At 43.3% G+C, this 23,774-nt stretch overlaps 1 protein-coding gene across 1 annotated transcript in view; it reads left to right on the plus strand.

The window, feature by feature from the left end:
* VPS50 (VPS50 subunit of EARP/GARPII complex) overlaps positions 1-23,774 on the plus strand; it is a 203,904-nt gene that overhangs the window by 20,055 nt on the left and 160,075 nt on the right. The window contains exons 3-5 of the mRNA XM_075315659.1: positions 559-681; positions 3,890-3,961; positions 11,285-11,338. Of these exons, the coding sequence (XP_075171774.1) occupies positions 559-681; positions 3,890-3,961; positions 11,285-11,338 (249 nt within the window). The remainder of the gene's footprint in view (positions 1-558; positions 682-3,889; positions 3,962-11,284; positions 11,339-23,774) is intronic.

Consider the following 23,774-nt stretch of genomic DNA (forward strand, 5'->3'; position numbering starts at 1 on the left):
TAATTGATTGTACACTATAATGTCCATAGTCTCACTGCTCGTAAGGCAAAAAATGTAGTTTCATTGCTTGTACTGTGAATAATCCATAGTCTCACTGCTCGTACACAAAAGAATCCATACTCTTGCCACTTGGAGGCCGCGTAGCTGTCGGGCTGGGTGGGCCGAGACCGTGTAGCTGTCGGGCTAGGTGGGCCGAGTCCGCGTAGCTGTCGGGCCAGTTGGGCCGAGTCCACGTAGCGGGCGGGCTGGGTGGGCGGAGACTGCGTAGCGGGCAGGCTGGGTGGACGGAGACTGCGTAGCGGGCGGGCTGGGTGGGCGAAAATAATGTCCCCACATGGTGAGCGTCAGTCCAGGTCATTGTGGAATTGTTAAATATTAGGAATAATGGTTGGTGTATCGGAAGACGTAATTCCTGCAGACCCCGGGGGAGGGGGGATGTAGCTGCTCCTGGTGATCTATATGGCACCTCTGTAATAAGTGCCTTCCGGTATCCTCTCGGGACGCGCTATTTCTCACACTCCATGATTAGTATTTACTAGTATCTTTATATATTTACAGGAAGAGCAACGAGAGCCCCGGGAACAGGCGACCGATCCTCTGGCCGAGCAGGAGCTCATCAACAGCATCGAGGAGGTTTATTTTTCGAATGATTCTCTTGACATTATGAAGTATGAGCTGGAGGTTAGTAACCGAGTACCGAGGGTCATTAGAAGCTATATATCTATACACATGCATGTGCAGATTGCTGGGCATCTTCCTTAGAGGGAATCTGTCATCAGGTCTTTGCCTCCTAATTTTGGAGCATCATAATGTCAGAAATGTGATGTGTCACTTACTGGGCTGCTTAAGTCTAGTTTTTATAAAATCACAGTTTTATCAGCAGGAGATTATCATTAGAGAACTAGTAATGACATGTAGCTCCTCCACAACTACTTCTTCACCACTGATTGGCAGCTTTCTGACTATGCACAGTGTATACAGAAAGCTGTCAATCAATGGTGTGGGCGGAACTATACAGAGCTTAGTACTCAGAGAACTGCTAGAGCTCCAACAGATAAAACAAAGATTTTATCAAATCTACAGCAAGCAGCTCAGTAAGTGACACATCACTGGACTAAGAGTCTCTGCCGCTACATCAGGCTGTTCTCATAGCAGATTCACTGTAAGGATACAACAACTATAATACTGCCCCTGTGTACAAGAATATAACTACTATAATACTGCCCCTATGTATAAGAATATAACTACTATAATACTGCCCCTATATACAAGAATATAACTACTATAATACTGCCCCTATGTACAAGAATATAACTACTATAATACTGCCCCTATGTACAAGAATATAACTACTATAATACTGCCCCCTATGTACAAGAATATAACTACTATAATACTGCTCCCTATGTACAAGAATATAACTACTATAATACTGCCCCTATATACAAGAATATAACTACTATAATACTGCTCCTATATACAAGAATATAACTACTATAATACTGCTGCCTATGTACAAGAATATAACTACTATAATACTGCTGCCTATGTACAAGAATATAACTACTATAATACTGCTCCCTATGTACAAGAATATAACTACTATAATACTGCTCCTATGTACAAGAATATAACTACTATAATACTGCCCCTATATACAAGAATATAACTACTATAATATTGCTCCTATATACAAGAATATAACTACTATAATACTGCTCCCTATGTACAAGAATATAACTACTATAATACTGCTCCCTAGGTACAAGAATATAACTACTATAATACTGCCCCCTATGTACAAGAATATAACTACTATAATACTGCCCCCTATGTACAAGAATATAACTACTATAATACTGCCCCTAATGTACAAGAATATAACTACTATAATACTACTCTTATGTACAAGAATATAACTACTATAATACTGCCCCTATGTACAAGAATATAACTACTATAATACTGCCCCCTATGTACAAGAATATAACTACTATAATACTGCCCCCAATGTACAAGAATATAACTACTATAATACTGCCCCTAATGTACAAGAATATAACTACTATAATACTGCCCCTAATGTACAAGAATATAACTACTATAATACTACTCTTATGTACAAGAATATAACTACTATAATACTGCCCCCTACGTACAAGAATATAACTACTATAATACTGCTCCTATGTACAAGAATATAACTACTATAAAATTCAAAAAATGCCCTAAGGCAATTGGCAGCGCTTAACCAAAAACCTATATAGTCTCGCAGCTTGGTTCTAATGGTAGAGGAACCCCTTCACTCTACCAATTCATTTAAACACAAAGTAAAGGTTTTTTTAACCAAAAAAACGCAATAAACCAGCGCTAGATGGGTTTTTTCAATTTTATTGATATAAGACTTTTTCTATCCTTGTTTCAAGGCCAAATATTTAATAAGACACACACTGATTATTAACAGGTCCAAGGACCGCATAAAACACATATAAAAAACAGAGGAATAATGCTTATAAAATTAAATATAATATTATTCCTTTTATAAAACCACCATGCTCCAAGATGATACAATATTCACATTGAATTGGTTTGACTAGTTTAAACAAATTGCCCCGGCCGGTGGCACATGCTCTATTGCTTAAATATTTTTAACCGATGAATTAAGTGAAATACCAAACCACTCGGTTAGTTTGCACGCTTACTTTACACAATATAAGCATGCAGCGTTGTATTTACTCCCAGACCTTTGGAGAAAAACTAAAACATTTATCCACAATGACACCCCTGATCCACGGTGTAAGTCAGCAGAGTTTTTTAGCAGAATTTAGTCTGCGGTATTTGAACCGGCTTTTCTCCTCCGATTAAGCTGGAACCGCTGCGTATGGGGTTAATTGGTTAACCTCCCAGAGCAGACACTTTGGGAGCAGCGGCCGCGATTAATGCTGGTTCTAAGGGAGGTATATAGTCAGCCAGACCCCTCCTTCCAAAGGCTATATATCACTTCAGAATACCGCAATCAGCCGGTCCCATACACTCTCAAATATACTTGCAATAAAACCATGCAAAGTCGCTGAAACCATAAAGGCTGGCTGTAGATAATAAGACAGCGATAGTTACTCAGCCTCTCCGGCGGGCAGTCCAGACCGTATTCAGTGTAGACTGACTGGATCCACGTAGGGAAGAAGTTGTATAGCAGGTTAGCACCACACTAGGTTCCGATCCGTTTCCAGGCAATGTAATGCCGCTGGAGGTGCCAGTGTGTGCTGGTTGGAGACACCGAAGGAGTCGGCAGTAATCTCTCAATTTCTCCGGCAAACCGTCCGGACCGTGTCCAATAGGTACAGATGGATTCCACACGGGAGAGAGATAGCTTGTCAGGTTATCACCACACAGATGAGGTAGGCAAGAACAGAGTCCTGATCCGACGCGCGTTTCGGGGGCGTGTGTCGGCCCCCTTCCTCAAGGATTTTATGCGGTCCTTGGACCTGTTAATAATCAGTGTGTTTCTTATTAAATATTTGGCCTTGAAACAAGGATAGAAAAAGTCTTATATCAATAAAATTGAAAAAACCCATCTAGCGCTGGTTTATTGCGTTTTTTTGGTTAAAAAAACCTTTACTTTGTGTATAACTACTATAATACTGCCCCCTATGTACAAGAATATAACTACTATAATACTGCCCCTATGTACAAGAATATAACTACTATAATACTGCCCCTATGTACAAGAATATAACTACTATAATACTGCCCCTATGTACAAGAATATAACTACTATAATACTGTAATCCGCCTGTAGCACAGTGTTGGTGTAATGTATTTGGTATTCTCCGGGATGTTTCTGTGGCGCAGGATTATAATTGTGCTCTTGTTCCCCCCTCTTGTGTAGAAGTTGCCCCCAGTTCTCACGCTACATGAGATTGAGGAATACAGAGAGAAGCTGAAGAGACAGCAGGCTGCGGTGAGTACGGCACTTCCGCGTGCTGCGCGGCTCTTGGGTTAAGGCTGAGCTATTATTAGGCAGCGCTATAATCCTGCCAGGCTTTATACACCGGGGAGAGAAGATACCACAATATATGCAGCTTTATCAACGGAGCGCTGAGAGGGGGGAGCATCAAGAGGCACGCACTTGATAAAGCCCACTTGGCTTGGATATCCACCAATTTACATCTCAAACGAAACCACAATCCCGGAGCCCCGGAGCCGCTGCAGAGCGGGGAGCGCAGATACTTTCCAGTAATTTTATATAAAAAGAGAAACTAAGCTTTATATATAGAAAATCAAACCTCGAGCTTCTAAAAGCCACTTTACCATGTTCATTTCCTGCAGAGCGACTGCTCCGACCGAATTCTTAAAGAGAAACTTATTTTTTTTATATAGGTTCTTAGTCAATTTAATTATATTTTCCTTCTTTGCCCAGAAATTCTATAGTATTATATAGTCTGATACTCGTGCTCTCATACACATACAAGTATATGTGAGGCTCCGTCACACCTCCGAGTCCCGGAACGTGTGCTGGCCATTTTCACACGCATCGGGGACGTGTTCTCTTGCACACCTTCATGTCCTTGTGTCCCTGGGATTGACATGGAGACTAAGCTGGGTTTTTTTTGTTTGTTTTTTTTGTTTTCCACCACCATAGCTCAAATACGGACAGCACATGGATGGCATCCGAGGGACCGATACCAGAAAAGACACATGATACTGAAATGACTGCTTTATTTTAATGTGTAAAAGATGTACAGAGATAGATAGATAAAGGGATAGATATAGATAGATAGAGGGATAGATAGATAGATAGAGAGATAGATAGATAGATAGAGGGATAGATAGAGGGATAGATAGATAGAGGGATAGATAGATAGAGGGATAGATAGATATATAGATAAAGGGATAGATAGATAGATAGAGGGATAGATAGATAGATAGATAGAGGGATAGATAGATAGATAGATAGAGGGATAGATAGATAGATAGATAGAGGGATAGATAGATAGATAGAGGGATAGATAGATAGAGGGATAGATAGAGGGATAGATAGATAGAGGGATAGATAGATAGAGGGATAGATAGATAGAGGGATAGATAGATAGAGGGAGAGATAGATAGAGGGAGAGATAGATAGAGGGAGAGATAGATAGAGGGATAGATAGATAGAGGGATAGATAGATAGATAGAGGGATAGATAGATAGATAGATAGAGGGATAGATAGATAGATAGATAGAGGGATAGATAGATAGATAGATAGAGGGATAGATAGATAGAGGGATAGATAGAGGGATAGATAGATAGAGGGATAGATAGATAGAGGGAGAGATAGATAGAGGGAGAGATAGATAGAGGGATAGATAGATAGAGGGATAGATAGATAGAGGGATAGATAGATAGAGGGATAGATAGATAGAGGGATAGATAGATAGAGGGATAGATAGATAGATAGATAGAGGGATAGATAGATAGATAGATAGAGGGATAGATAGAGGGGTAGATAGATAGATAGATAGATAGAGGGATAGATAGATAGATAGATAGAGGGATAGATAGATAGAGGGATAGATAGATAGAGGGATAGATAGATAGAGGGATAGATAGATAGATAGAGGGATAGATAGATAGATAGAGGGATAGATAGATAGATAGATATAGATAGATAGAGGGATAGATAGATAGATAGAGAGATAGATAGAGGGATAGATAGATAGAGGGATAGATAGATAGAGGGATAGATAGATAGAGGGATAGATAGATAGAGGGATAGATAGAGGGATAGATAGAGAGAGGGATAGAGAGAGGGATAGAGAGAGGGATAGAGAGAGGGATAGAGAGAGGGATAGAGAGAGGGATAGAGAGAGGGATAGAGAGAGGGATAGAGAGAGGGATAGAGAGAGGGATAGAGAGAGGGATAGAGAGAGGGATAGATAGATAGAGGGATAGATAGAGGGATAGATAGAGGGATAGATAGAGGGATAGATAGAGGGATAGATAGAGGGATAGATAGATAGAGGGATAGATAGAGGGATAGATAGATAGAGGGATAGATAGATAGAGGGATAGATAGATAGAGGGATAGATAGAGAGATGGATAGATAGAGAGAGGGATAGATAGAGAGAGGGATAGATAGAGAGGGATAGATAGAGAGGGATAGATAGAGAGGGATAGATAGAGAGGGATAGATAGAGAGGGATAGATAGAGAGGGATAGATAGAGAGGGATAGAGGGATGGATGGATAGATAGATAGAGGGATGGATGGATTGATAGATAGAGGGATGGATGGATAGATAGATAGAGGGATGGATGGATAGAGGGATGGATGGATGGATAGAGGGATGGATGGATGGATAGAGGGATGGATGGATGGATAGAGGGAGGGAGGGATGGATAGATAGCTTTTCCAGCTATTTAGCATAATTAATATATAATTTAAGAAAAAAAATGACTTTGTTCCCCTCTATTTTTCGTAACCAGAACAGGTAAAGCAGCAGCTGTGGGCTGCAAGTCTCAGCTGCACAATATTGTTGTCCCCTTCACTTTAATATTCACTTAATATTCAGTTGCACTGGCTTTACCCTTTGGAATAAATCCCTGCAATCAGTCGCCTCCTATACCCGTCCACAAGCCTCTTCCTCTTCTCACCTGGAATCTCGGACTCTTCTTTATAATCTTGTCCAGATCTCTCCTAGTTGAAGGCGTCTTCTCTTCTCCCAGCAGCAATGTAAAGATCTCTCCACAGGTGTCACTGGGATTTAGATCTGGACTCATTGTTCTCACTTCAGAACTCTCCAGCGCTTTGTTTCCATCCATTTCTGGGGCTTCTTGAAGTGTTTGGGGTCATTATCCTGCTGGAAGACCCATGATCTAGGACACACACCCAGCTTTATGACACTGGGCACTACATTGCCATCCAAAATCATTTAGTAATCTTCAGATTTCATGATACCTTGCACACGGTGAATTTTGCTCAAAACTCCAAAAGTGATAAGGACAAAATTGTTGTCCCCTACACTTAATATTTGGTTGCACATTCTTTACCCTTTGGAATAAATACCTGCAATCAGTCGCCTCCTATACCCGTGTACAAGCTTCTTCCTCCTCTCACCTGGAATCTCGGACTCTTCTTTATAATCTTCTCCAGGTCTTTCATATCTGAAGGCGTCTTCTCTTCTCCCAACAGCAATTTTGAGATCTCTCCACAGGTGTCAATGGGATTTAGATCCGAACTCATTGCTGCCTCTTCAGAACTCTCCAGCGCTTTGTTTCCATCCATTTCTGGGGCTTCTTGAAGTGTTTGGGGTCATTGTCCTGCTGGAAGACCCATGACCTAGGAGACAAACCCAGAATCTGACACTGGGCACTACATTGCCACCCAAAATCCTTTGATAATCTTCAGATTTCATGATGCCTTGCACACAGTCAGGGCCCTCAGTGCCAGAGGCAGCAAAACAACCCCCAAAACATCTCTGACTTCCACCATGTCTGACTGTAGGTGCTGTGCTCTCTTCCTTCTAAGCCTCATTACATTTTCAGTAAACAGTAGAATGATGTGCTTTACCAAAAAGCTCTAGCTTGGTCTCATTGTCCACAAGATGCTTTCCCAGAAGGATTTTGGTTACTCAAGTACATTTTGACAAACTGCAGTCTAGCTTTTTTATGTCTTTGTGTCAGCAGTGGGGTCCCCTGGGTCTCCTCCATAGCGTTTCATTTCATTCAGATGTGGACAGATATTTCGCGCTGGCACTGATGGCCCCTGAACCTGTAGGATACCTTGAATGTCTTTGGAACCTGATTGGGGCTTATCCACCATCTCGACTATCCTGTATTACAACTTTTCATCACTTTTTCTCTACTGCTCGCAAAGCAGGGAGATTAGCTACAGTGCCATGGGTTGTAAATAGTGTTGATCGGGCCCGAACTTGAAAAGTCCGGATGCTGCATGATATGGATTCAGCTTTTTTCTTTTTTCTTTCTTTCTTTCTTTCTTTCTTTCTTTCTTTCTTTCTTTCTTTCTTTCTTTCTTTCTTTCTTTCTTTCTTTCTTTCTTTCTTTCTTTCTTTTTTAGAGTAAACTTCTAGATTATGTTACGCGCTGTGGACAAAGGAACATCAAGATCTCTGGAGATTGTTGATATTTTTCCATAAATTTGTATCTCAAGTCTTCAGACAGTTATCTTCTCTTTTCTCTATTCTCCATGCTTTGTGTGGCACACACAATGCAAAGATTGAGACAACTTCTCCCCTTTTTATCTGGTTTCAGGTGTGATTTTCATATTGCCCACACTTGTTACTTGCCAAAGGGGAGCCCAGTGTTGTTGTTTTTATTCCTAGTAAAATATATGGTAAATTAAACGATGGCATAAACAATAAAATACAACTCTACCCTGTTAAAAAAAAAAATGAGCTGACCGTGGCTGCCACCCCTCCCCATGTTCCCCAAAAATGAAATGGATCAAATTTGACCTTTTTAAGTGAATTTCCTGTAAAGCCCCTTTAATTATCGCTCCTTTCGACCATAGTGTATCTGCCTCCTTTTCCAGTGCTTGTACCTCTACTGATCTGGTTGCACTTTATGTATATAACCATGGTATGAATTAGTTATGACGGCTCCGGATGTTGGAATTCCCTCTAATTTGATGTGACACTTACATGATGTAAAGCTTTGAAGGCTTGAGAGACTGGATCAGAAAGCGGGGACGTCTCTTTAAGGGGCTTCATGTATAATGCAAAGCTGCCAATAAATGTAATTGTCTCTGTCGTGAGCATTTTTCTCTCTAAAATCCAGAAGAAAAAGCTTTCTTGGAAAAAAAAAAAAAGAAAAAAAAATTCCCCTCCCCCGCTTTTTCGAGCGCGCTCTGCTTTACTTCTAAATGAGCTTCTTGATTTCTGCCGAATAAATAACTTGCATCTATTACTTTTTCAGAATAGGACGAGACGTGCATGTAGATTTGGAAATTCGCTGCCAGGCTGTAACATTTTACTAAATTGAATTAGAATGTCATCTCAAGCTTGTACTTTCATATTTTTTCTACCAGGGGGTATCGATCATTATGTCGCCACTAACCTGGCATTTTGAACTATTTTATTTTTATTTATATTGTTTTTTGTTTTTTTTTTTTGTTGCTTCTACTGTCTTACAATGTTTCCCTAAATATTTCCATAGTTAATCCTTAAAGGGATTGTTCACTTTTTTCCAACTTGTATGTATTTGGGACTAAAACCTTTTTTTTACAATTGTGTTTCTTCAAAATTGTTCACCTTTTGGCTTTTACTGGGTCTTTCCTTCCTTTGATGTGGTCTGTGGTCATGGCAGCCACTAGGAATTTCAGGGCCCCATACTGACAACATTTTTGGACTTCCCAAGCTCTGCCTCCATCCCTCAAGCTTTGTGTGGACACCATCTGCTGACTGTGTGTATGTATGTGTGTGAGCGTATATATAATATATACACACATATACGGTCATGGCTGAAAATGTTGGTACCCTTGATATTGTTCCAGAAAATGACGTTTTTTTCCCCGGAAAATGTATACTATACACCCTTTACACTGCCCCTTTTCATAATATCTCTCCCACACTGCCCCTCTGTATAATATCCCACACACAGCTCCTGTGTATAATATCTCTCCACACACACTGCCCCTCTGTATAACACTCCCCACACACTGTCCCTCTGTATAATGTCCCCCACACACTGCCTCTCTGTATAATATCTTCCACACACACTGCTCCTCTGTATAATATACCCTTCACCCACTGCCTGTCTGTATAATATCCCCCACACACACTACCCTTCTTTATAATATCCCCCACACACTGCTTCTCTGTATAATATCCCCCACACACTGCTTCTCTGTATAATATTCCTCACACACACTAACCCTCTGTATCATTACCCCTCTCACACTGCCCTTCTGTATTATATCCCTCCACACACTGCCCCTCTGTACAATATCCTCCCCCATACACTGCCCCTCTGTACAGTATCCTCCCCCATACACTGCCCCTCTGTACAATATCCTCCTCCACACACTGCCCCTCTGTACAATATCCTACCCCACACACTGCCCCTCTGTACAATATCCTCCCCCATACACTGCCCCTCGGTATTATATCCTCCCCCACACTGCCCCTCTGTACAATATCCTTCCCCACACACACTGCCCCTCTGTACAATATCCTCCCCCACACACACTGCCCCTCTGTACAATATTTTCCCCCACACACACTGCCCCTCTGTACAATATCCACCCACACACACACTGCCCCTCTGTACAATATCCTCCCCCACACACACTGCCCCTCTGTACAATATCCTCCCCCACACACACTGCCCCTCTGTACAATATCCTCCCCCACACACACTGCCCCTCTGTAAAATATACTCCCCCACACACTGCCCCTCTGTAAATTAACCCCCCCACACACAATGCCCCTCTGTACAATATCCTCCCCCACACACTGCCCCTCTGTATAATATGCCCCCACACACTGCCCCTCTGTAACTTACACCCCCCCCACACACACTGCCCTTCTGTAAATTGCCCCCCCCATACACACACTGCCCCTCTGTATTATATCCCCCCAAACACTGCTCCTTCCAATACTGTGACCCATGCCTCCTTCTCTCCCGAGTAAATTTTAGGGCATGTAATCTTCAGCTCCTCCATAGAGTGCTTGCCATTTTCCACCTCTGCGCGGCTCTACATTACCCATAGCAGTGTGATGAGGTTGCTGAGTAAAGCTAAGTAATTGCCCCTTGACCTGGGGCGCCCTATTCACTGGGCTCCATACATCAGTAAGGGTAGTAAGGCCGTGATGGTAGCCTGGTCTATGGTTTTAAGTCCGAGAGATGTGCTCAGAATCTGTCCATCAGAATGACCTCTAGTACAGATTCTCAGATAAATCATTCTGCAGCGCGCAAAATGCAACACAGGCTATAGAAGGCACACTGCAAATTTTTGGAAATGTTGAATGAAGATGGCCACATGCAGGGCTTGGCTTTCTCCAGCAGTTCCATACACAACAAGCCACTCGATTCCAACAAGATCCAGCGATCGGATCCCCAATGATCAGCAAGTTAGGAATAACCCTTTCCTGCCTTCTTTAGTACTCCAAAATTGAAATTGTTTGAAGGCAGACACTTTGGATCTACCCTCCCATCTTTTTAAATACCGAAAAAAATCAGAAAAGAAAACGGTCGCTTGCGCTTTATTTTTATTTATTTTTTTTGTCATTTTTAACATTTATTTTTCAGGTTAAACGTTTCTAATTTGTCTTTCCTTTTGTAGGTTTCCAGAAAAGTCGCAGATCTGATTCTAGAAAAGCAGCCGTCTTATGTCAAGGTGAGACGTGACCCAAGTGCAAAATAATAATATATCTTGTTTTTTAGCTTTTTTTTTTCAGATTTGCAGCCTTATATTTTGTATTTTACAAGTGTTTTTTGCACTCTCCCTTATTAGCCCGCATGTGATCATTTCCCTCCTATTGTATATTAGGAAATTGTAGACCCCTTACTGTATACTAAGAAAGAGCTCATTACCATGACTGTTAATGGCGTCTTTAACCCTTTCTCACATCGCACTCTGGCAGGAACTGCAGCGGCAGTCATCCGTAACATATAGCGAACGACTCGCTACAATGGTCAGAATCGTAGGTAGCACCAATTCCGGCTATGAATTACGACCAAGCTCCATCTCTAAGCCCATAGGTGCCCCCACAACGTCATCGTTGTTTGCCAATGTTTTGATGTGGCAACACTGTGGCAGTATAATATGGACGACTAGGTACACTGCACTACTTGCTGTAAGTAGTGCAGTGCATTATGTTAAGTACCAATTTTATGTGCTAATGTTGGAATAAAAATATTGAGAAAAAAAATATATACAGTATAGTTACACATTTGGTATCGCCACATCCACATCTAGCTCTGGCAAAAATTAAGACACCACTGCAAAATTGGGGTTTTTTTTCTGATTTTTCTCTTTATATTTTTGAGTAAAATGTAAATTGTTCTTTTATTCTATAAACTACTGACGACGTCTCTAAATTTCCAAGCAAACAAATTTATATTTATTTTTTGAAAATGAGAAATGGTCAAAATAATAGAACAATGCACAGTGGTTTCATACCTCAAATAATGCAAAGAAAACAAGTTCATAATCATTTATAAACAACAATACTAATAATGTTTGACCTCAGGAAGATTCAGAAATCAATATTTTGTGGAATAACCATGATTATTAATCCAAGCTTTCATGCTTCTTGGCTGCTTTCCACCAGTCTGTCACACTGCTTTTGGGTGACCCTATGCCACTCCTAGTGCAAAAATGTAAGCAGTTCTTTCTTTGATGGCTGGTGACTATCAATCTTCCTCTTGATTACATTCCAGAGGTTTTCAATGGGGTTCAGGTCTGGAGATTGGGCTGGCCATGACAGGGTTTTGATGTGGTGGTCCTTCATCCACACATTGATTGACCAAGATGTGTGGCATGGCGCATTGTCCTGCTGGAAAAAACAGTCCTCAGAGTTGGGGAACATTGCCTGAGCAGAAGGAAGCAACTGTTTTTTTTTTTCCAGGGTAATCTTGTATGCGGCTTGATTTATATGTCCTTTGCAAAGTTTAATCGCATTCTGTGAAATGTGCCTCAGTGGTTAGCACTGCAGTCTTGTGGTGGATCAGTGGTAAGCACTGCAGTCTTGTGGTGGCTCAGTGGTTAGCACTGCAGTCTTGTGGTGGCTCAGTGGTTAGCACTGCAGTCTTGTGGTGGCTCAGTGGTTAGCACTGCAGTCTTGTGGTGGCTCAGTGGTTAGCACTGCAGTCTTGTGGTGGCTCAGTGGTTAGCACTGCAGTCTTGTGGTGGCTCAGTGGTTAGCACTGCAGTCTTGTGGTGGCTCAGTGGTTAGCACTGCAGTCTTGCAGCGCTGGGGTCCTGGGTTTAAAATCCCGCCAAGGACATCTGCAAGGAGTTTGTATGTTCTCCCCGTGTTTGCATGGGTTTCCTCCGGGTTCTCCGGTTTCCTCCCACACTTCAAATACATACTGATAGGGAAATTAGATTGTGAGCCCCAATGGGGACAGTGTTGCCAATGTACGTAAGGCTCTGTGGTATTAATAGTGCTATATAAATGAATAAATATTATTTTTTATTATTATTATTATTATTATTATTATTATTATTATTATTATTATTATTATTACCTACATTGAAACATAACGTTTTGGAGGTGGAAAAGCTCGAGAAAAAACAAAAATAAATCTGTTGTACCTTTTTTAAGGCTCAAACTAGTCCTAAAAGGGTTAATGGAATATTCGGCACATCCTCGCCCTTTCATTAGTATTTGCGGCTGTTTTCCGCCTTCATCTTTTTGTAATTCTAACAAACACAAAAACAACAACACATAAATATAATCTCCGTGCGGCGGCTCCGGCCCCGGTTAGCAGCTGCTGGACGTTGCGCGGAGCACGGATCGGTAAATTAGAGGTGGCTGGTTTCCAGTCGCCTCCGCGCTCTGTTCCTGTGATATCTGGGGTCATGCTTGGTTGAATCCCATCCATTCTTCCTTCCACAAATTGGCCTTTTATAAACCATTCGTTGACCTTCTACCTTTCCTGCAAATTATTTATTGTTTAGCAGATTAATGGAAGATTTTGGGGGACCATGAGCTGGTTTCCAGTAGTCGCTGTTATTTCGTTGTTTTTTTTTTTTTTTTTTAATGTTTGCTGTTGTTGACCTTGCATTGTTACTTTTTCCTTTCTTGTAATGTTTGTCTCCACATTTATGTATCTTTTAATAAAAAAAAAAGGTCCTTTTTATGGTGTTTTAAACAGGAGGGTACATTATTTCCTGAAACCAATGTGTCCTTGTATGAGATGTGTAGTATGATTTCGTACAATGCCTGGAGCTCTGACAGGTTCTCAGCGCGAAATTAGGGGTTGACAAAGATGACCGACCTCCTGAATCTGATGTGTGACATACTTCTATAGGAAGAGATCAGTGGCACCTATGGACTTTATATACTTTTTCAATTAAAGGGACAGGTCTCCTGTTACCTGAGGGTAACAAACAATGTAGGAAGAATAGTTTTGTATGATTTAATATTAGAATTTAGCACATGTTTAAAGGGGGCTTTACATGCAGCGATATCGCTAGCGAGCGTACCCGCCCCCGTCGTTTGTGCGTCACGGGCAAATCGCTGCCCGTGCCGCACAATATCGTTTGGAGCAGTCACACGGACTTACCTGCCTAGCGACATCGCTGTGACCGGCGAACCGCCTCCTTTCTAAGGGGGAGGTTTGTGCGGCGTCACTAAGCGGCCGCCCAATAGAAGCGGAGGGGCGGAGATGAGTGGCCGTAACATCCCGCCCACCTCCTTCCTCATTGCCGGTAAGCTGTAGTTTGTCATTCCTGAGGTGTCACACGTAGCGATGTGTGCCGCCACGGGAACGACAAACAACCTGCGAGATCAACAATCAACGATTTTATGAAAATTAACGACGTGTCAACTATGGACGATTTGGTGAGTATTTTTTGCTCGTTAACGCCGTTCGTTGGTGTCACACGCAACGACGTCGCTAACGATGCCGGATGTGCGTCACGGGATCCGTGACCCCGACGACATATTGTTAGATACATCATTGCGTGTAACGGGGCCTTTAGTGTGAAACTGACACATAGAGAAAGCCTATGACTGGGCAAGGAGAAGGCGGACTCACAGGCCTTCTCTATGATTGGGCAGGGAGATGTCGGATTCACAGGCTTTCTCTATGATTGGGCAGGGAGAAGGTGGACTCACAGGCTTTCTCTATGATTGGGCAGGGAGAAGGTGGACTCACAGGCTTTCTCTATGATTGGGCAGAGAGAAGGCAGGACTCACAGGCTTTCTCTATGATTGGGCAGGGAGAAGGCGCGCTCACAGGCTTTCTCTATGATTGGGCAGGGTGAAGGCAGGACTCACATGCTTTCTCTATGATTGGGCAGGGAGAAGGCAGGACTCACAGGCTTTCTCTACGACTGGGCAAGGAGAAGGCGGACTCACAGGCCTTCTCTATGATTGGGCAGGGAGATGTCGGATTCACAGGCTTTCTCTATGATTGGGCAGGGAGAAGGTGGACTCACAGGCTTTCTCTATGATTGGGCAGGGAGAAGGCAGGACTCACAGGCTTTCTTTATGATTGGGCAGGGAGAAGGTGGACTCACAGGCTTTCTCTATGATTGGGCACGGAGAAGGCAGGACTCGCAGGCTTTCTCTATGATTGGGCAGGGAGAAGGCAGGACTCACAGGCTTTCTCTATGATTGGGCAGGGAGAAGGCGGACTCACAGGCTTTCTCTATGATTGGGCAGAGAGAAGGCAGGACTCACAGGCTTTCTCTATGATTGGGCAGGGAGAAGGCGGACTCACAGGCTTTCTCTATGATTTGGCAGGGAGAAAGTGGACTCACAGGCTTTCTCTATGATTGGGTAGGGTGAAGGCAGACTCACAGGCTTTCTCTATGACTGGGCAAGGAGAAGGCAGGGCTCACAGGCTTTCTCTATGATTGGGCAGGGAGAAGGTGGACTCACAGGATTTCTCTATGATTGGGTAGGGTGAAGGCAGACTCACAGGCTTTCTCTATGATTGGGCAGGGAGAAGGCAGGACTCACAGGCTTTCTCTATGATTGGGCAGGGAGAAGGAGGACTCACAGGCTTTCTCTATGATTGGGCAGGGAGAAAGTGGACTCACAGGCTTTCTCTTTGATTGGGCAGGGAGAAGGTGGACTCACAGGCTTTCTCTATGATTGGGTAGGGTGAAGGCAGACTCACAGGCTTTCTGTATGATTGGGCAGGGAGAAGGCAGGACTCACAGGCTTTCTCTATGATTGGGCAGGGAGAAGGCAGGACTCACAGGCTTTCTCTATGATTGGGCAGGGAGAAGGCAGGACTCGCAGGCTTTCTCTATGATTGGGCAGGGAGAAGGTGGACTCACAGGCTTTCTCTATGATTGGGCAGGGAGAAGGCAGGACTCACAGGCTTTCTCTATGATTGGGCAGGGAGAAGGTGGACTCGCAGGCTTTCTCTATGATTGGGCAGCGAGAAGGCAGGACTCACAGGCTTTCTCTATGATTGGGCAGGGAGATGGCAGGACTCACAGGCTTTCTCTATGATTGGGCAGGGAGAAGGCGGACTCACAGGCTTTCTCTATGATTGGGCAGGGAGATGGCAGGACTCACAGGCTTTCTCTATGATTGGGCAGGGAGAAGGCGGACTCACAGGCTTTCTCTATGATTGGGCAGTGAGAAGCTGGGCTCACAGGCTTTCTCTATGATTGGGCAGGGAGAAGGTGGACTCACAGGCTTTCTAAATGATTAGACAGGGAGATGGAGGACTCACAGGCTTTCTCTTTGATTGGGCAGTAAGAAGGCGGACTCACAGGCTTACTCTATGATTGGAAAACCAAAAAACTGAGCTGTGACAAATGTTCAATAAACATGCAACATTACAAGCATGTGAATTGCAGCCTCAAGACTAGAAAAAAACCAAGGAGAAAATTGTAGAAAAAATACCCTGACTATAGATAAATAAATTGCAAGTGCTTAATAAACAGGGTACTTAGTATATACATTTTTGCAAAAAGGTAAGAAAAGCTGTCTCACCTCGTCACGGTGTACCCATCTGAGACAGTCCCTAACCTACTAAAGTTAAAAACATATTCTGTACCTGACAAGTGTCATGTCAAAACTTCAATATGGATGGTAAAGTGGTTAGCTGGGTCCCAGATTAAATACACAGCAAAAAGTGAGAAGCAGGTAATTGTTCAGCCTCAGTATCAGGAGGGCTGCACCCCCAACTTGCATTAGAGCAAGATAACAGACAAAAAAACCAAAAAACTGAGCTGTGACAAATGTTCAATAAACATGCAACATTACAAGCATGTGAATTGCAGCCTCAAGACTAGAAAAAAACCAAGGAGAAAATTGTAGAAAAACTCTATGATTGGGTAGGGTGAAGGCGGACTCACTGGCTTTCTCTATGATTGGGCACGGAGAAGGCAGGACTCACAGGCTTTCTATATGATTGGGCAAGGAGAAGGCAGGACTCACAGGCTTTCTCTATGATTGGGCAGGGAGAAAGTGGACTCACAGGCTTTTTCTATGATTGGGTAGGGTGAAAGCGGACTCACAGGCTTCCTGTATGTCTCAGCAGGGAGAAGGCAGGACTCACAGGCTTTCTCTATTAACGGGCAGGGAGAAGGCGGACACACAGGCGTTCTCTATGATTGGGCAGGGAGGAGGCAGGACTCACAGGCTTTCTCTATGATTGGGCAGGGAGATGGCAGGACTCACAGGCTTTCTCTATAATTAGGCAGAGAGAAGGCGGACACACAGGCTTTCTCTATGATTGGGCAGGGAGGAGGCGGCGGACACGTAGGCTTTCCTTGGAGTCCTGGAAGACAATAATTTTGTACATGAAAATACTGTATTGGATCTTGGAGATTTAAGAACTTCTCATCTCTCTCCAGAGCTTGACTCAGTTCAAGACAGCTCAGCTCTGCTGTACAAAGTCTTCCATGTCCTGGGGCTAGTTTCTTTGTGCTAAAAAAAGGAATTAACAACCGGAATCCATTTCTGTGCGGTGTTCTGTATGGGGCACGTTATAGAGGAAGCTAGTCTCCTACCACCAGCTCCAGAGAGAGCCTGCAGGGGGAATATAATCCCCAGAAATAACATTATTCCTCATATATACACACTGGACAGTCTAGTCTGAAAAGTTACTAGAAAGTAAAGTTAAGTTAACCTTTAAGTATTTACACTTTTTGAAATTAAAGTTTCAATGTTGAGTAAATTTAAGAACATTAATACATTTGTTGGGGCTAAAAATTGTAGAGCTCTGTATTAATTGTACTTTTATTCCATTAAAGGGAATCGGTCACCAGATTTTTCCCCTATAACATGCGGCCAGCAGTGAGCTCTTATATACTGCATTCTAGAATACTGCATATAAGAGCGAAGACCACTCTGTAGAACGTAAAAAAAACCTTTTATTATACTCCCCTAGGGGGGGAGGGGGGGCGGTCCGGTCCGGTGGGTGTCGCTGCTCTCCGGTCTTGCGCCTCCACTCTGCGGCGATCGCCATCCTCCTTCTACCCAGCCCAGTGTGGATAACGTCCAACGTCATCCATACAGGCCAGACATTGCTTTCCTGCGCATGCGCACTTTGATCTGACCAGCTGAAGGCTGACCAAAGTATTATAGTGCGCATGCGCGGGCGGTCTTTAACCTTTCCTTGCACTACAGTATTGCATTACAGTACTTTGATCTGCCCTTAGCTGGACAGATCAAAGTGCGCATGCGCAGGACCACAATTCCCAACCTATGTGGATGACATAGGACATGTTATCCACACTGGGCTGGGCAGAAGGAGGACGACCATCGCAGCAGAGAGGAGGCACTAGACCGGAGAGCAGCAACACCCATCGGACCGGACCGTTCCCCCCCCCCCCCCCCCCAGGTGAGCATTATAAAGGTGATTTTTATGTTATAAATAGCAGCATGGGCTCTTTTATATACAGTATGTTAGAATGCTGTATATAAGAGCCCGGTGGTGGTGGCCACAGCTTATAGGGGCCAAATCTGGTGACAGGTTCCCTTTAGACATTCTGTAGGACAAAACTTGGATCCATTGGTAGAATACTTGGCCATATGTGAATGTAGCTGATGTACCACCTCTATAATCATTCTCATTTATTTGCTCTAGTGGCCAATTTAAAGGGATTTTCCCATCTCCAAGATCCTGTCCCAATATGTAGTAGGTGTAATAATATTAACAATTAGCTCTAATTAGAAATGTAGTATAGTTCTCCGGATTAGCTACAGTATATACAGTACATCCGCAACTATGGGACCTACTTACCCTTAATTTGTGGTTTACTGACCCCTGTAAAAGGGGAGCCAAGGTGGACTGCAAGAGGTCGGGGAGGGTCTACTATAAGTACAAGTATGGCTTCCAGGGCTGATGCCAGCAACTAGATGAATCCTGTGCACACTTGATGTATTGAGCAGGCTCAGGAGCTGATCCCGCTCCATACAACAAGTGTGCTGGCTGTGTTATACTGCCTGCACCCGAAACTAAATGCCATCTCAACTATTAGAAGTTTAACCCCTCAAATACTGTTGTCAGCACCTGCCCACTCAACAGGAGTGCACGATACCATAGTATGGGGTCCATTATCTGACTTTTTAGAATGAGAGGTGCACCAAAAGCAGGTTTAAATGGTCACAAGAATATGGATTTAGATATTGTTTGTGGGTAAGTACAGGTACGCTTAAACCCGCAATAGCCTGTGGAGAAATTAATGTTCAAGTCACACCCAAAACTGAGGAGGATAAGAGCTGAAGTCTAATAGTTCGGGGTAGCGCAATCCAGAGAATGGGTGCAGCACAGGAGAAGTCCTAGATGGAAAATATATTATATTAATATATAATATAGAGCGACAACAGGGTTGGGGAATAGAGACGAGATCTATAGAAAAGCAGCATTTTGGCGACCACCCCGATGTACGAGGTAGAAAAATAGGGGGGTTCTACTCTCTTTTTAGAAGCGTTCAGTTACCCAGCAATTATTATTACTACAACTGCAAGTGAAGATCTAATGGCCGAGTGTGTGAGAGCGGCTCCAAAAATCTGAAGTGGGACTTGAGTTTTTACGAGTGTGCGCCCCCCGAGCGACTTATCACACAGAACCACTGGACGAAATAAAAGGCATTGTGCAAAAACAAATTGGTTTTTACAAATTGCTTTAAGCGTTGGAGATTGGCCGCAGATTGCTCCAATTTGTTTCCCCCTCGGAAAAATGATTAACGAGTGCATGGGTTATTTCCAAAATACACAGTGTCCAGTAGCTGCCAAACTCCTGTTTATGTGCACGGTCCTGTATATCATGTCTGTGCAAGCAACGGTGAAAAACAATTGCCCCCAAATATCCGTATATGTGCCCCTGACGCTCGGGATCTGAATGATTTACTGCAAGGGGTAAATCCCAAACTTCATCGACGGGGGAAGGGAAGTGACAATAGTTTGCTTGTCACGTGACGGTCATACCCCATCGAAGGCTCCAAATGTGAAAAAATTCCATCAATTCTTCATTTTAACCCCTTAATACTGCAATGTTTATTTATTTTTCCATCATTATTTTATTTTTTTAATTTCTGCAATTAGATAGCACCAGCTGCTGAGCTGAGTGATTGGCTGCAGCGGTGATTTAGCACGGTGGCTCAGTGGTTAGCACTGCAGTCTTGTGGTGGCTCAGTGGTTAGCACTGCAGTCTTGTGGTGGCTCAGTGGTTAGCACTGCAGTCTTGTGGTGGCTCAGTGGTTAGCACTGCAGTCTTGTGGTGGCTCAGTGGTTAGCACTGCAGTCTTGCAGTGCTGGGGTCCTGGGTTCAAATCCCACCAAGGACAACATCGGCAAGGAGTTTGTATGTTCTCCCCGTGTTTGCGTGGGTTTCCTCCGGGTTCTCCGGTTTCCTCCCACACTCCAAAGACATACAGATAGGGACTCTAGATTGTGAGCCCCAATGGGGACAGAGTTCCTGATGTATGTACAGCGCTGTGGAATTAATAGCGCTATATAAATGAATAAAATGATTACTATTATTATATTTATTTATTCTATATATGTATTTGTTATATTGACATGATGACACTGCTGAAAAATAAATCCTGGAGACAGGATTTGTGTGTGTGTGTGTGTGTGTGTGTGTATATATATAATATAGTACAGACCAAAAGTTTGGACACACCTTTTCATTCAAAGAGTTTTCTTTATTTTCATGTCTCTGACAATTGTAGAGTCACATTGAAGGCATCAAAACTATGAATGAACACATGTGGAATGAAATACTTAACAAAAAAGTGTGAAACAACTGAAAATATGTCTTATATTCTGGGTTCTTCACAGTAGCCACCTTTTGCTTTGATTACTGCTTTGCACACTCTTGGCATTCTCTTGATGAGCGTCAAGAGGTAGTCACCGGAAATGGTTTTTCAACAGTCTTGAAGGAGTTCCCAGAGATGCTTAGCACTTGTTGGCCCTTTTGCCTTCACTCTGCGGTCCAGCTCACCCCAAACCATCACGATTGGGTTCAGGTCTGGTGACTGTGGAGGCCAGGTCATCTGGCGTAGCACCCCATCACTCTCCTTCTTAGCCAAATAGCCCTTACACAGCCCGGAGGTGTGTTTGGGGTCATTGTCTAAACGCAAACCGGATGGAATAGCATGCCGCCGCAAGATGCTGTGGTAGCCATGCTGGTTCTGTATGCCTTCAATTTTGAATAAATCCCCAACAGTGTCACCAGCAAAGCACCCCCCACACCATCACACCTCCTCCTCCATGCGCGCGCGCGCGCACACACACACACACACACACACACATATAGAGAGAGTCAATAAAACCGTGCGTAATGTGCCCTTAAGCCCAAACTGACTCATGCAGGAGGGTAGACCTGGAGATCGGAGCAATATCCTTACAGCTCACAGACACAGAAACCTGCTCTAATGTGGACATGTTCTTGTCACATGGTGACTGTTAGTATAGCGGAGGACAGGGGCTTCTGTGCTGTCCCTGGCTATCCGTAACCTCAGGGTTACTCCTGATGATGGAGATGCCACAGTCCCGCTTCTGACTATGCTTTTGACCAGTACTACTCTGATACTCCCCTCCCACTAAAAGGGTAGGGCAGAAGTGTGATGGAAAACATATGAAGACAGGAAAAAAACAAAACTCTGACACACTGCGCACACACAGAAATAAACCATGAGAGACTTGGGAGTAAAGTAAGAACAGGAAGATAACAATAAAAAGGCAACAAGGGCAAGAAGTATCACACCAGATAGTCTGGATTACAACACCTCACCAGACCAGCTAAGATAAACTATAGCTGGCATAAGTAGAAGGATCCAGCCAGCATAAATAGGAGGTGACCAAATGTCATTGTGATCAAATGAGACTAACAAGCAGATTTAACTCTTGCCAACCTGCTTATAAATCACCACTCTGCAGGTTGATACCCGAATCCGCCTGCATTGATCACAGACACCAAAGATGTTATTGGGCAGTGTCCTAATCTGTAATCGGAACAGAACCCAACGCCGCCATGACAGTCAGTGAAGTTTGTGAAAAAAATCTCCATGTGACATTTCTTCTTTTTCCTACGTGTTGCTGCCTGCTTATGATTGGTCAGCTTCATACAGGGAGAAGAAGTACCCGCCCCCAAGTGAAAGCTCTCTGATAACACTCAAATTAACTCATTAGATTCCAAATACTTTTATTGCTAATAAAGCAATGGAGAGGCCAAAAAAAGCTCCACCCTACAGCCACTATTACATTGTGTGTCCAGTTCCACGTGAAAAATTTAGTGAGAAGTTTTTTTTTGTTTTTTTTTTAAATCCTGGTATCAGAAAGGAGGGAAAGGGGATATTCCAAATTGTCTGTGCAGAGGTGGCCGTACATACATTGCTCTCTTCCTTTATTTATTCATATGGGTATTCTGACCAGCTCTCCGCTGACACCGGTGCGTGACAGGGCCACGTTGTCGGAATAGATTGGTCCCATTTATGGAATCTCCATGGGATATTCACCGCCCCCGCTGCACTTGTAGCCTGATTTGCATATGGCTTCTCTGTTAAGATTTCTCCTAATTAGTTGATATGATCACCACAACAAAAGAACAATTTTTAATGGGGGCAACATAGCCATATCATTACGCGCATATATAAAAACTTGCTGACAGGCTCCCTTTTTAATCATAGTGACTCCATTCACTGTGAGCACAAAGGAAAGATCTGGAAAAGGTACAAATTTTCACTGTTTCTTAAAGGGGATGTTGGCTTTTTGCCCCCCCCCCCCTCCCCCCTCTTTCGTTATTTTGTTTTGGAGGATAAATTTTGCACCTTTTGCCTTTTTGTAACCCTCGTGCAGCACGGTGTATTGCTGGCTGCCGTATGAGTTAACGGAGAATCTGTCAGTGAGCTCCTTCTAATGGTAGAGTTTGTAACTCTTTTTTTTATAAGCTTCTGAACTCTTCTGCATCAAAGTTGAATCTGCACGAGGAGCAAAGAGCTTGTACAAGCTGAATGGTGCAAAAGGTTTAGACTCTAGAAACTTTAGACTCTAAACTTTAGAGCAATAAATATATTACTTATTTTGAAGCGACCAAAATGCGTTTATTTTTGCATTTTTTTTTTTTTTTTTACCCGAAACGTCCGTATCTGTCAACAGATCTGAATTCCGTGGCAGACATTACTCTGCTCTGATTAGTGCATTGCAAAGTGTAACTTGAGCACGCCATTTCCATTATCTGAGTGCACGGATTAACTTTGCCAGCTATTGATCAGCGCCATCGCTCCATTCCAGGGCGGCAATTAACTTAGTAAGTCAGCGAGGAGGTGAGGTGGATCTGCTGAGATCACACGACATTACAAGCCGCCCGGACCATAATGACCATTAATCTCCCATCTCTGCATGCCCTCGGCTCATTTTACAGACCGTGATATTAGCCGCAGTTGTTACAATACGCTTCTCCCCCCATCGGGACTCCATAACAAATCCTGTTACGTAAAGACAGATAGACTTGGGTCACTGCTGCTTAATAAAAATTTGGATGGCCAGTATAAACTTATTACTTGCCCACAAAGCTCTCCACCATCTGCCCTACATCTCCCTCATCACTGTATCCGTCCGCTAACACCCCCCTTTAATCCAAACCTCCCACTTCCGTCTCCAAGACTTCTCTCGTGCTGCACC

Source organism: Anomaloglossus baeobatrachus, chromosome 6 (genome assembly GCF_048569485.1).
Source record: "Anomaloglossus baeobatrachus isolate aAnoBae1 chromosome 6, aAnoBae1.hap1, whole genome shotgun sequence".
Lineage (NCBI taxonomy): Eukaryota > Metazoa > Chordata > Amphibia > Anura > Aromobatidae > Anomaloglossus > Anomaloglossus baeobatrachus.